Source organism: Populus alba, chromosome 4 (assembly GCF_005239225.2).
Source record: "Populus alba chromosome 4, ASM523922v2, whole genome shotgun sequence".
NCBI classification, from domain to species: domain Eukaryota; kingdom Viridiplantae; phylum Streptophyta; class Magnoliopsida; order Malpighiales; family Salicaceae; genus Populus; species Populus alba.
Window position 1 is genome coordinate 17503546 of NC_133287.1, and position 14204 is coordinate 17517749.

The 14204-nt window shown below is 35.0% G+C and overlaps 2 protein-coding genes across 5 annotated transcripts; one reads left to right on the top strand and one right to left on the bottom strand.

Moving 5' to 3' along the window:
- Window positions 1-162: 162 nt before the first annotated feature.
- LOC118050612 (NADH dehydrogenase [ubiquinone] 1 beta subcomplex subunit 9) lies at window positions 163-2562 on the top strand. The gene is made up of 6 exons (XM_035060995.2): window positions 163-393; window positions 492-533; window positions 706-787; window positions 1170-1225; window positions 1755-1829; window positions 2310-2562. The coding sequence occupies exons 1-5, from the start codon at window positions 256-258 to the stop codon at window positions 1794-1796; spliced, it is 360 nt and encodes a 119-aa protein (XP_034916886.1). The 5' UTR covers window positions 163-255; the 3' UTR covers window positions 1797-1829; window positions 2310-2562.
- A 7252-nt stretch (window positions 2563-9814) lies between these two features.
- Window positions 9815-13508, bottom strand: LOC118050610 (uncharacterized). 4 transcript variants are annotated; one of them, XM_035060993.2, is made up of 10 exons: window positions 13361-13508; window positions 12816-12877; window positions 12634-12711; window positions 12242-12266; window positions 12118-12150; window positions 11901-12022; window positions 11651-11781; window positions 10897-11120; window positions 10222-10472; window positions 9815-10119 (listed from the first exon to the last, which is right to left on the bottom strand). In XM_035060993.2, exons 2-10 carry the CDS (start codon window positions 12816-12818, stop codon window positions 10024-10026), a joined length of 963 nt encoding a protein of 320 aa, XP_034916884.1. In that variant the 5' UTR covers window positions 12819-12877; window positions 13361-13508; the 3' UTR covers window positions 9815-10023. The 4 variants fall into 4 exon arrangements, with proteins under 4 accessions (XP_034916884.1, XP_034916882.1, XP_034916883.1 ...); XM_035060991.2 differs by having other exon boundaries at window positions 12634-12714; XM_035060992.2 differs by lacking the exon at window positions 13361-13508 and adding an exon at window positions 13234-13298 and having other exon boundaries at window positions 12634-12714.
- Between the last annotated feature and the right edge of the window lie 696 nt (window positions 13509-14204).

Genomic DNA, 14204 nt, shown 5'->3' on the forward strand with positions numbered 1-14204 from the left:
ATCTGTTCATAGGGTGGGCCCGGATCCTTGAGTTCAGAAAATTATTGATGGACGTGGTCTTGCAGTTTACATTGCAAGGTCTCATCTCGAGGCCCAGGTCTATGAATGAAAGTATAGTACTTTCTGGCTTCTAAATTTTTAAGAAAACGATGCCGTTTTGTTGGTTTACTTTCACAGTGCTTGCCTGACATTTGATTCTCCTCATAGCTTCTGCAGTGAGAAACGTAGAAACCTTTGGAGGCGAGAGAGAGAGAGATGAGCGTCGCAGCAGCAACAGCAGCGGGCTACCTGGGTCGAAGAGCAGCACAGAAGGAGAGAGTGAGAATCCTCTACCGCCGTGCTCTCAAAGACACTCTTAACTGGGCAGTCCATCGCCACCTCTTTTACGAAGACGTACCCATTTCTAATCTCTCACTCTCATTCTTCGATCAGATCCTGCTGCTCTGTTTTCTTACTAATTAACTCCATTTTGTTTTAATTTCTGTGACCAGGCCGATCTTCTGCGCGCGAGGTTCGAAACAAGCAAACACGTGGTTCGTTGGAAATTGGAATGCCTAGGATTATGTTTGACATCTTAATCTGGTTTTATATTTTTTTAATTCAGACTGTTAATTTTTTTTGAACTCTTTAATTAGGCGTTTTATTCAGGGATTCTGAGTTTTTTTTTTTTTTTGCCTACTCTTGGAACTGTAATTGGAATTGTAGGAAGATCCAGATACAATTGATAGAATGATAGCTGATGGCGAGGCGCAGTACAATAAGTGGCGGCACCCTGATCCTTATATTGGTATTTAATTTTTTTGTTTACTGTTTTGTGGTTTCCTGGGAAGGTAGGGTTGAATTAAGACAAGTGTTAAAATGATGGGCAAATTGTGTGAGCGAAGAGGGTGATTTGGTCAGCGTCAAGTTTGGGTCTTAGTATATAGTTAAACTCAAACAAAAAGAAAGAGTAGCATCTTCTCTAGTCGCAGCTTTTGAATGACAGGTTCCAATGTGCAATGAAAATGTGAAAAGAGAAGGTGTTAAATTAATTGAATAACTTTTTCCCCTTTGTAGGCGTAATTGATTCATCTCGTTTTGAGAAGTTATGAAGCTTTTTTGTGACAGTAATGCTTTAGTTTTCAAGCTTATAGATAGCATTCTCAGGTTCTGATCTTATTTGTTTTCAGTACCTTGGGCTCCTGGCGGTAGCAAGTTCACTCGGAACCCGACTCCACCTGAAGGGGTAACGATCATGATTATTTATTTAATTTATTATTGTTCATGTGGCAGACAACATGGAACTTTTGCAGTCAATTACTTTTCGTTGGCTTCTTGTGTTGTGCATCTGCATCGTGTAAATACATGCACGCACATAAATTTTTGGATAGCTGAGCATTAATATCTCATTCTTGTTTAGTAGCTAAATTGGATAAATTCTATTAATGTGAAAAGTAAAGAACATTGTCCATCATTGCAAAGCTTTGTATTGGGGATTTATATGTGATTGACCCTAGTAAAAGTTAAGCCCAGTGAACACAGATTGGTCCAAATTAGAAAACTAGAAGACTGGTGTATTTGGTTCTTAAGAATAACATTATGCCTTGGTGCTAGGTATCATCTTATTAGGTTGTCCTATATTCTTAAAAATTCACATCCCTTCGTTTCGCCTGGGCTTCTTCCAGAAGGAATTCCACTGTTTTGTTTATTTTGAGTGCATCTTTGAACAGTTGCTTTGTGCCTTTTCCCTTTCTAATAATTTGATAGTATTGCAGATTGAGATAGTGTATAACTATGGCCGAGAAGATAATGACTAAAACCCACTTCTTTTTGCATGGCGAAAAATAAAGGTTAGCACTTTAATCATTCTCTTGACATATAGTGTTATTGCCTGCTCTAGTTTCTCAAGAAACTTGCACCTGGTTGTATCTATATTGATCCAATTCCCAATCTGGACTCATGGTAATGTATCTGGGATTGGCATCTTCTTGTTCTCCAAATTAGTATTGGTGCAATTTTTATCTGTTCCAATCACTTTATGCAACATAGTGATCAAAAGATTAAAAAAGAGATCAATGAGGCTTGCTGGGCAACCTGCATGTGGTTTTGTTTGGAGTCTCGTGGTTGTGATGTGCTTATGAATTGGGAGATTGTATATAGTATCTCCTCTTCTTGGCTCCTACAAATTTTTTTTTTCACTTAGCATTTTGCTTCTTGAAGAACTAGCATGAAGTATTGGATTGAGTTGTCCTCTCCTTGGCATTCCCTAACATTGAAGTTGGAGGAGCTCTATTGTTCTTACAACAACTGCAAATTTGTCTCCTGTGCAGATTGAGATGATCTATGACTGCTGCTGGAGATAATGTGATAGAAGCCAACATCCGCTTTGTGCTATTCAAGTCAAGGCAGATATTGGACATTATGCATGTTCCCATTTTTCACTTAATGTATTTGGCTTTTTTCTATGAAGAAAGGATATGTGCTCTTGAAGTACCAAGCATTCATGAGATGGTGCATTTCTGGATTGCTAAGGCAGTGGATCCTTAAAGTGAATAATAACTTGTTTAATTGGCGTCTTTTTCATATTTTGTCGTGTTTGAGCTCTGAAGCATAGGACAGCAACTGGATTCCTGTTATGGCTAGAATGGAGCGTGAACTTCCAAGGAGTGAGACTACTGACTAGCGCTGAATCTGGAAAAACTCGTACGCTCTGCTTGAGCCTACTGACAGGCGTTTTCAAAACAGACAGTACATTAGTTAAAACACGATTCTCTGTTCCTGATAAGCCAGTAGTAAATTGTTAATATTCTCATTAGCGGCCCTGGATCGTCTGAAACTGGTTAGTGATTGTCTAACAGCGGTTTGAGGAGGGGAGCTAGGAGAGTCTCAAAGCTGAGAGGCTCGGGGGGAGGGGGGTATGAATGCTATTTAAACTACAAGAAAGGTCGTTGATTATCGCCTACAAATTTAGTACCTGTGTCCTGTCTCCCTGTTACTGGCACTTAGTTATGGAATACAAGTTCTATAACCGAGCATATTGTTGTGCTTGCGGCTATCCTTGGAAGCAATGTGAGAGCAAAGTAGATTGTTTTGCAGCTACCCGATTGAGACCCTCCTAAAGTTATTAAAAAATATATTGAAATAATATTTTTTATTTTTAATATCAGCACATTAAAATAATTTAAAAATACATAAAAATAATTAATTTAAAATAAAAAAATAATTTTTTCCCCAAATTTTGCTTTTGAAAAGCAAAAGCACAGGCTGATTCTCCACTAGAATCATGCATCATAATATTTTATACAGCCTTGAAATCTTCTTAACGGGGAGAGTCCTCAAAATTTTTTATAGAGCCTTGAAAGCTTGTAAACTGTCCAACAATGGGAAGGAAATAACTTGCGATAGCTAAGAATTACTCCATCATAAGGCCGGTGCCGAAAAATTCAGCCATGTCACGCATGAAACAAGAAACAAAAGTTGGTGCGTCTCGAGAGTTGGAATAAAAACAAAATGAGAAGAACATGGCTTTCCAATTTGTTGGGTGACAAGAGGCAATGGATGTGCAATGCTGCAGAAAAATGTAAAGAACGCATGATCTACTTATCTGTTGGATCAAACAGAAACACAGGCTTTTTATATGCATATAGCAGCATTTTTCTTTAGGCTGAAATTTGGGCAAGCTCCTTTATCAAACCTTACATCTGGCTCGGTTATTTCTATTGCCCTGTCCTATGGATGACGAAGAGGCAAGGGCAAGTATGTGGAAGGTGAAGCATTGGGGTACTGCTGCCGTACATGCAACAATAATGCGAATAACCCTGTCGATTCTTGCTATTTTAATGCTCCTATTTGCAATCTTTAGTGGATTCAAGCTAGCAAAACATTCAAGCAGGTATGTTGCTGATGCCGACTGGGCCTTTTGTATGGGAACTCTAACTATGCTCTTCGCCTGCTTGTTTCTGATACTGGGGATTCCAATAGTAGCGGACTTATTTCTAAATCTCTCAGAGCAATTGCAGGAGGAAGCTGGAAGTAATAAAGGTAACAAAGCAGATTGTATTAAGGATCTTGTCTAGTTAGGCTCTCTTAAAGTTGCTCCGAGGGGAGCTTGTTCTGATGCAACTAGATCGTCCTAGTCCAGGAAAAGACAATAAACTTCAAGTCTTGACAACTTATGTTGATAAGTGATACTTATCGGGAGTTTTCATCTGTTGACTCACAAGGTTATAGGCATGGTTTGAAGTAAATGCAAACAAGGATCAGAACCATATATCAAACTAAGGGCAAATCTAATTCAGATGGTTGCACAATTGAACTCTATCTTAGTTCCACCAATTATACATGCCAACGGGAATGGTTGAGATATGTAAAAAGAATACAAAAAACTGTCTTCAAACGCAAAAACAATGAAATCAAGAAAGGTTCTTTTAAGACTTGTATATCTAGTCATTTTGTTCTACCATCCTATCTTAGATCTCCTTCATGTATATGCTCACCCACTTAGACACATCTCACTAGAATGAAAAATCTAGAGATTACAATTGCCCACGCTCTGCGGGCAGTAAATTTATTTGGCCACTGGAGTTGCTCCACTTGCAGAGCTAGGGCTGGATTTACTAAGCCAATTGCAGCAAAAGAGAAAAAAAAAAGGGAATTTGCATTCATCAAGGCTAAAGCAGTGGTGCCAAGGTTCTGTTCCACGTGACTACTACTACTACATTACTGAGCATGATCAGTTCAGTACTCTTGTCATCAGATTTTTCTCTAAATCTCAAAAATGTTCGAACCTAAGTTATGTAAGTTTTCACACTAAGAGGAATCTGCATTGATAAGTATCAGAAACTAATATTTACCATCGCTAAAACTATCCAATTTCATCTTCAAGACAATACACTCGTTTTAAGGAGAAACTGAGTTGTCTGATAACTATCTTATTAAGTCCATTTTACAGTTCTCCACATAACCACCTTTCTTTGTTCTTTCCAGGCTAAATTGACTTACATTTGTGCTCAGCCAGACTCTTCGCCACTTTAACTATCTTTAAACAAAGAACAGATCAATCCACTTGTAGATAAATTCTCCTAACACCGAAAAACCTCAAATCCCAGTTCTACAAGTCCCTCGAATTAACAGGAATCCAAATAAAATTGAAGAAAAAAACCCTCCAAAACATCCGAAGAGAAGACAAATTTAACGTTTGAACCGAACTCAAAAGAAACAGATTTTTTTTTCTCGAAAACACACTACAAAACACAATTTCATTAAAAGCCCACATCCAATGTACACGATCCTAACTACCTCAAATCCTGAAAAGAAAAGGGGGGCAGCTGCTAGAAATAACAATTTATATAATTTTTATTAAATGAGCTTGAAAGGGAGAGGCCAAGGGGTGGACCTGGGAACCTCAACTTTATCTTTAATTCTTTCAATCTTCTTCTCCTTCTTTGGCCTCGCGTTCCCATACGTTCCTTTAAATCTTTTTCCTCTCTTCGTTTTCTTGTCCCCTCTTCCACAAAGGTTTGGTGACATCGCTGCTGCACCGGTTGATACTGATGTTTCTGATGATGTTGAGAATAATACTGATCTCTGACCCACCATCCCCCTCCTCGCTACTGCGCCGCACCACTGCATCACCGTCGCCATTTCTCACTGATTATCCCCTTCTACTGTGAAGTGAAGTTTGCGGGGGTTTTAGTTTGTTTATCAGGATGGATGGACCTTTTGTAATATTAATGGTCCTTCATGGGCCAATCTAAAAGTGAGAGATTATTTCTTACTGGGTTTCATTTTTGCTTTATGGGCCTATCAGGTCTTTATTTATTTAGCTTATCTTGTTTTCTAATCTGTTCCCATTTGTGCGCTTGCTTGCTCTTATCTAATCTAAATTAAATTATGATTATGATAGGCCAACTTATTTTTTCCAATAATCCACGCTGAATTGATTCATATATCAGACCATTTATTGCTTTAATTCATTTTATTTTTTATAACAAAGGAATTATCTGAACATTAATAATTTTTAATAAATATATTTTGAATTCTAAATCTTAACGTCTTCACAATCTAGAGAATATGTTCTAATAAATATTTTAAAAAGCATTATATTGTGAATTTAAGATCTCAAGTTTTAGTAGTCAACAACCTCTTGATTTTAATTTATCGTACCTTGCTTCCAGCCTTCTATCCTGAACCAAAGACAACAGGGACTAAACTTGCCATCTTTATAGTAACAAATTAAATGACAATTTGATGAGCTCTGGTTTTATGTAATGTAAGGAAAAAGGACTTCACATAATAATGTAGGATGGTTGGTTTGATTTCTTGGAGAGTTTGATCAAGGGAAAACAGATGATTGTATCAGTAACAAGAGCTACTGGTTTTTATTGGTAAAAGATTGGTGCAAAGAGACTGCATGCAGGTCCACTTTTTTTCTCCTCTTCTTACAATATTCAAGAAGCCTTAACAAAACCCTCTTATTAAGGTACTCTTCTTTTTTCAAAAAATAGTTTTCTTTTGATGAGCTTTTATATATATATATATATATATATATATATATATATATATATATATAGTTAAACTTGTCAGTGGATTATCCTCCATAACTCATCTAATTATCCTGATAGGTTGACTTGTAATTTGATTAATTTATTTAAATCCAACTAGATTAATACTAATAATTTTTTTAAAAAAATTAAAACAACTTTATTTTAATAAAAATAAAATAATTAGCCTATCATATGATTTGACTCAACAATCCAATGAAGGATACTTTTCGAGATTAGAACACTGGATCGGTCTAACAAGCATGGTTTTTATACTTTTGTTCTCAACTGCACATTTATAGCAGCAATCTCAACCTTGCGATTACAGATATGTTTGTCTTGCACAATATTCCATACCAGATAATCGGGCATTTTGGGTTCTTGTGCTACACATATAAACTTGGAATCGGACATGGTCCTTTATTCATATGAATCGATTGTGTGAGATTTATATTCCCTCAGTGAATCTTGAGAAGCGTTAGATTTATGAAGTCATGCTTCTCTGTGGATATCTTTGTACATTCCCAAAGCAGTTGCACTTCGTTCCCATATGAGCTTGTTTTCCATGGTAATGGAGTCTTTGTGTTGGACATAACCTCAGCACTCTTCAATGTAGAGCTTCACAATAATTGAAATCAGCTCTATTAACCTAATGCCAGGAGTCATCAATGGAGCTGCACCAAATCTTGTTCGATTGGCCGAAATGTGTGAACGATTGGGAAATGTTATGGCCGGCCGTCGTGGCTTCCTGCAGCCACCCGATTTTGACCTCAAAGCAGTCCTCGGAGAAGGTGCTACGGCTGTAAGGACTTGCACGCCTTCTGTTTCTTCTCTTTTTCCTCCACATGGCACAGTGCTGAAACAGGCATATATACTGAGTTCGTTGCAGGTATTGGATGGACAGAGGTTCTTCCTGCTAGAGCCAAAGAGTTGGGTTTCCAGTTTAAATATCTCCGTGTGAAAGATGCTCCTAAAACCATTCTTTCATGAGAATCCAGACAGCTCATTTGTGGCTTGCATGGCTATTCTTTGATCTGAGAATCAAGCTTCTACCAACACCAGAGAGGCATAGACTCAAAATATAGAGATGGATGAAAGAAGTTATCTGCATTTGAAGCATGTTTTTTTTTTTTGTCCTCTGGAACTGAGCAATTTGTTTCTCACAATGATGTTCTGTTAAGCATTAACAGGTTGATTGTCGAGGCTGAAGTAAGAACTGTTCCAGGGCAGGCAGCCGAGCTTGAAGAACACGAGAAAACAACACTCATGGTTCCAGGCCTAAAGATTATGAAAAATTTCCAGTCGAAATGCTGGTAGGGGAAGGAATATCGAGACATTGCTTGGATGGTAGCTAACAACATTCCATCACTTTGGCATAATGGGCAGCTTGACAAATCCAAATCTATACTCCTCGATTAATCATGTTGAAGGAAACGAGGCTAAAAATTGTATTAAAAGAAACTCTAAAATGTGTGGGAAAACACTTTGAATGTCAAAGTGAACCCACGGTGTTTTCTCCTTTTTACCCCTCTTAGCACAAAATAAAGCCTTGCAATAGGGGTGTTTTTTTGTCTTTTCATAGGGATACAAATCTCTTACATGACATTATTGGGGCACACGTTTTTATTTTATTTTTAAATAGTAAAATTACTAAAATAATTTTTTAGACAAAAAAAAAAGAAGGCTTTTTGTATAGGAGCTTTGTGGTAATTTTTTTTAAATGAACAATAAAAGGATTTAAATACTCGTAGGATTGAGTGTTTTTAAAATTTCATTTGAAGGGTGTTTTCATTTGTCTCTTAGGGTTTTTTTTTTTTTTTAATTTTTGAGTGGGTACAAGGGCATTTTTGTTTTTTAATTATATAAAATATTAAAAAAAAGTTGTTGGTGCATGACATAGGCACCAATAAGTGGATGCGACTGCACCTTTCAAGAGGCACGTATGACAACGTTCTTCTGTCAAATGCCACCTCTTAATATCTCTTTGGAAGCGTCTTCTCTTTCTCTTGGTAAAGCGTGTGTTAATAAAACATGAATGATTTGTCACCTGTAGTCATTTTTTTAATTCTTTCTTTTCACTCTCCTCCCCTAAAAGTGCATATTGATCCTTTTAATTTGTTTTGTTTGTTTCAATTTCAATTTTTATTCTTTTTATTTTTATTTTTTTATAAAAAAAATTGTTTGTTTTGAATTTAGTTCTTCAATTATAAATTGTCATGTATTATTTTTTTCAATTTAGTCTTTATTTTTTTGATTTTTAATTTGTATCGTTGGCATTTTTGTTAAAGTTTTGTTAATTTTCAATTTCATCTTTTAATCAATTTTTATGGTGTATTATTTATTTCATTTATGCCCACATTCTTTTGATTTGTTTTTCCTTTTGTTAAAGTAATTTTCCTTTTCAATTTAACCCTCCAATAAAAAAAATTGTTGTCCTCTAATTTATTTTTTATTTTGATTTTCACCCTCATTCTTTTAATTATAATTTTTTATTTTAGATCTTTTTTTGTAATTAATTTTTTTTTCTGGTTTTATTATTCAACATTTGATTTGCTAGAGATTAGGCTTCATGTTTTTTCATTTATGATACTTTATGATCTAATAACCCAGGTCACAAGTTTAAAATTTTAATGCAGGTTGACATCATTTTTTTGGCTAATTTTCTTTTATGGATTCATCACTCTACATTTGTTTTTTTTAAGATTGGTTTTGTAATTATCTTTAATTTTTTTTATTAGATTATTATTATGTTATGATCCTAATCACGAGTTTTATAGGTTAACCTGATTTAACTTATCCCTAATTATCCAGGTTATATGTTTATCACATTAACTTATATTAACTTAGATCATTTGTTTTCTTTTATATTCAATTTTGTACTTCTAATGTTTTTTTTTTCTAAGTTGTCATGCTTTTTTTTATCATCTAACTCAAATAGAATCAATTTACTAAATCACTTTTTATCATTTAAATAGAACCAATTTCTTAAACTCAATCATGCCTATAACCCAACTCATTTGCTTTTCTTATTTCTTTTAAAAGCTATCACTACCTTTTTCTTATTTTCTTATTCTATTTTTTAGTTTAATTCTATATATATATATTTACTTATTTAGTCTTTTTTTTAATTTAGGTTTTTTTTAAAAAAAAATGTTTTGTGTGTTTAAACTTGAAGCAGAAGACTACGAGCATCTAACATGATTAGGTCATACCCTAACATGTCATTTTTGTTCCCCGTGCAAAACCAAGGAAACCTTTCGAATCTAGTGACTGGAACAGACTACGAAAATGGGTGGCGAGAAATGTTTCTACCTAGCACGATGATACAGAGGAAGAGGCACAATTGCAAGTCCACTTTGAAGCTTACCACACCACTCCTTTTTCCAGATGATGGAACAGTAGATACAACATCTCCGATCAACATATATTCTATTGTTTTTTCCTGATCCAGAAAGGGCAGACCAGGTATGACGGATACCACGTTGATTGTTGGAAAATACAATCAACCCTTCAATGAGTACTTTTTCCCTGAGAATGCCTGGAATTTTGGCCGTTCTTCCTTTTTGGGCTGCTCTTGTTTCGTCTCTTTTCCAGCTCCCTGCAAAATCAAAGAAACAATCAATTTGCAGATCTGTTGTTAACGTCTTTTCCACACTGGCTCAGTGTGGTTGGCAGTTTCTTAGTGGAAGAAAAATAGCACCTGCTGCGTTTCCTTAGGAGAGCGACTTGCATTTGACCCAAACACAAGCTTTCCCTGAGACTGGCGTGCAGTATTTTTTGAAATAGATCCGAGAGAAGGCTGCCTGCTGCCATTGGCAACAGCAGGTTGCTTGTCTTTAGACCCTGATGAAACTGGTGGGGGCTGATAGCTCATCGGTTTCCCATCCAAGCGTCTACCTGTTCCCGTAAAGGGGTTGAATTTTGGTTCAGTCTCAGCTGGAACCTCTTCAGCTGCAAGAATCAAATATAAGTTTTGATAAAATGAAAAATGCAACCTTCTTTACAACTTGCTGATCAAATTCCATGTCATAATCAAGCATTTTTCATCCCCCCAAAAAAAATCTTCTGATCGCTTTCTATGTTCTTTAACTAAATATTGGGAATATAGTAGCGGTTGCTTTTCAAAGTACTTTTCGTCTAGAAATGTATCAAATAATGTTTTTTTTTTAAATCATTTTTTATATCAACACATCAAAACGATCTGAAAATATATATAAAAAATTAAATTTAAGCCAAAAAAAATTGAAATTTCATGGAATGCGGTGCAAAATATGTCCCAAACGGTGCCTAACTCTATACGGCTACTGTAATTGTTCAAATTAACTGATTCAATACTACAAAATGAATTCATGGAAGAATAAAGATATGCATGCACCTTGGGAGGTTGCCTTGCTTGGAGGAACAGATGCAACAGGCTTTTCAGGCTCCTTGTAATCCAGGGGAGGTGCAAAGTCCACCTCACAGTCCGTCTCAATGATACTTATTGCATTTGAAGGCTTTGTTTCCACAATATCTATGTAGTATTTCTTGTTGTTATATGCCACCATAATACTATCCCCAGTGGTTAAGCAGGAATAATTCCTTAATGTTGTCTCTAAGCTGCATGCCAAAGGAAGTCCAATCATATTATAGGATATCCACCTTATATAAGGAAATACATAAGAAAGATAGGCATACATGAAACATAGAAGAAAAAGAAAATAAGGAAGTGCGAGAATGAACAAAAATGGTTTATCTGATCCTGTGAACCCGTCCACTAATCCTAGAGTTTCCAGCCAAAAAGCAAATTTGACAAGAGAGGACCAGAGTTTACATCATGAAGTCAATAGAGAATGTGAAGTAAGATACAAGTGGAGCTTATGTAACAAACTCTTTTTGCTCAAACCTCAGAATGGAAAAATACTTTTTATTTGAATATTACAAATGCATATCAACTGCTTTATTTAAATCTGCTACATAAGAAATAAAAATTCCTGCAACTGGGCTGGTTAGACATTTTTAGGCTAAAGATGTTGCGTTGAAAGTTCTAGCACAGCAACACCCCTCATATTACAGGCACTACAGTCCCCGGTGACTAGTGTGCACATACATTTTCTATTGTTAATATTCAAAAAAAAAAATGAACTCACATAGCTTTTGGGTTGGATATATCCAAAAAATCCTTTGTGTGAGGTTGCAGTTTAACATATTTTCCCTTGGGAAGAGTAACATTTTTCACTCGCACTATATCTCCCTCTTGTAGAAGCAGGTTCTCCATCATCTGGCAAAAGAAAAAAAAAATCAGCTATTGAAGATTTTGATGTCTTATTCTTTAATTGGGATACAAAAAAATCAAAATAAATATGCCAAGAATACTCCAAAAAGAAATCCAATCCCTACCCAGTATGGCATATAAATCATGCCTTCCTCTGCAATAAACTCCAGAACCCCACAGTGAGACACCCGCTCCGCAGCAGCATTCTGAAGCTCAAACAACATTGGATAATCTATATGCAGAGATGCTGCAGGATTTTATCCAGAATTGGCATTATAGATCTCAATCGTGGCTCAATTCCAATCCAAAATAAAAATTAAAAACACCATTAAAACAACTAACCAAGACGGTCAAGAGCTGAGGGAGGCATTATAACTGAAAAAACAGAAATAAGAGCAACGTCAAGGGATTGTTAAAGTGTAAAAGAAAGAAGTATGTATACCCAAATATGAATTTGAAGACTTACTTTTATCACCGCTTTCAATTTGTGGCTGCATGGCGGTTAAAAAGAATCAAATCAGTGTCATCAGAGAGTTACACTGGCAATTGGTGATATAATGCTTGGCTCAAAATAAAGCAGAGTGGAAGACTAATACACATAGACTATCCTAAGTTCTACTAGTTTGGAAGAAACGCTAGTTCAGCTACTGTTTATCATATCTACATAGTCCTTTGCAGCACTAGAAACAAAGCTTTTTTCCCAATAAGTAGACAGTTGCCATGAAATTTAAAGCCTCGTAACCCAAAACTCAGAACAACGCCAATTAATAAACAAACTATCACAGCCATTCTTCTATTGAACACCTCAAAATCATTTCAGTGAACTGAACCAACAGAAGGAGAAAAAAATATCCCAACCTTTTCAATAAATGAAGCAGGGTAGCATCGATATGTCTGCTCAAACGATGTTCCGTGATATCCATATCCATCGAAAAACTGCTGCTCCGCACACAAAACACCAAAAAAAAAAAATTTAATCTCAAGCAACAATTTTCAATTAAGAGTTGAACAATGCATAACCATCATGAAGAAAAACATACCATTTTGTACTTTGAGCAAAGCAAATAGAAAAAAACGAGCAATCAATCAACCTTCCCGCTCCCTATTCAAACAAGACAGCAACAAATGTGTAAATCTAAAGTGCACATTCAATTCAAATCAAGTGCACAGCTTTTTCAAAATTTATTAAAACCCAGAACAAGCTAAATAGTAATAGAGAGTGGGTTATAGTCAAGCATTTGAATTTCATTCAAAATACGGAGCTCAAAATAGAAAATCAATCACAGTTTCAAATTTTTTTTAAAAAAAATACCTCTTTTCCCCTACTAATAAACAGTACAGAAAAAGGAAAGCAAAATTGAAACTCCCCGTGTTTCAATTTATAGCATTAAAATAACAGAAATTAAAATTTAGCTCGAGTTAGAGAATTTATAAGCCAAATTCTTTTAGAAAGACAACCTTAACTCAGGTTGTGGTTGGATTTGAGAGCAAGTAACTGTAAAGTAGCTAGAGATCTTAACTTAATTAACTAAAAGACGCTGATGAAAAAAGGAGAGAGAATGGAATTGATAATTGAATGGAATACCTGAGGAAAAAGAATTCCTTAAGGGAATTCAGAATTGGATTGGAGAAGACGAAAGGAATTTTAACGATTGTGTAATAAGGAAACGAATAATTTTTTTTTTTTTACGAGGTGAAAAGACAGATGCTCTTCGGTGCGTATTGCTAACGCCACGTCGTTGTCTGCGACGAGTATGTTACTGTCGTCGGCCTTTGTCTGGTTCTTTATTATCTTATTTTTAAAATATTATTTATTTAAAAATATATTAAAATATTTTTTTTTAATTTATTTTCAAGATTAACATATTAAAACAATCTAAAAATAAAAAAAAATAAAATTATTTTAAAAAATTGATAATATCAAGCACATTCAGAACAAGAATTATCTTGTGCTTCCCTGATTGTTTATTTAATTTTTTTAGAAGTGTCAATTTTGTCAAATATACAATTTATTTGATGAGCGTAGATTTTAAAAAATAATTATTGATTTTCAAGAAGGATTTTATTGTGAAATTAATATTTTTATAGTACAATGACTCCTTTAAGACTTGATGAAAATAATTTAGTCTTGAAATATTAAAATTGATTTGAAATATAATTGGTGTAAAAATAAAATAAAAACTACAGAAACATGAGTTGGTTGAATTGGCTAGTATAAAAAGTGTGTTTAGATGGGAGGTAATTTGTGTTTTTATTAAGTAAAAAGCATGTTTTTTTAGCTTTTGAAGATGTGGTTTGTGCTTGAAAAATGTTGTATCCTTGAAAAAAAATCATCATACCTCTAAACTAAACACACATAAAATATAAACCCTGCAAGAGAGGGAAAGACACGTGGACAATCTCTTTGGTCATTTTTCAAAAAAGTATGA

Excerpts from the sequence above, each read along its gene's own strand:
- LOC118050610 (XM_035060991.2), bottom strand. Across the intron at positions 12,023-12,117 it reads CTCAGCTCTTGACCGTCTTG|CATCTCTGCATATAGATTAT; the intron begins GTTAGTTGTTTT and ends AAAATCCTGCAG. Across the intron at positions 11,121-11,650 it reads ATATCCAACCCAAAAGCTAT|CTTAGAGACAACATTAAGGA; the intron begins GTGAGTTCATTT and ends TTTGGCATGCAG.
- LOC118050612 (XM_035060995.2), top strand. The coding sequence starts at position 256 with ATGAGCGTCGCAGCAGCAACAGCAGCGGGCTACCTGGGTCGAAGAGCA. Across the intron at positions 394-491 it reads GCCACCTCTTTTACGAAGAC|GCCGATCTTCTGCGCGCGAG; the intron begins GTACCCATTTCT and ends TTCTGTGACCAG. Across the intron at positions 534-705 it reads TCGAAACAAGCAAACACGTG|GAAGATCCAGATACAATTGA; the intron begins GTTCGTTGGAAA and ends TTGGAATTGTAG.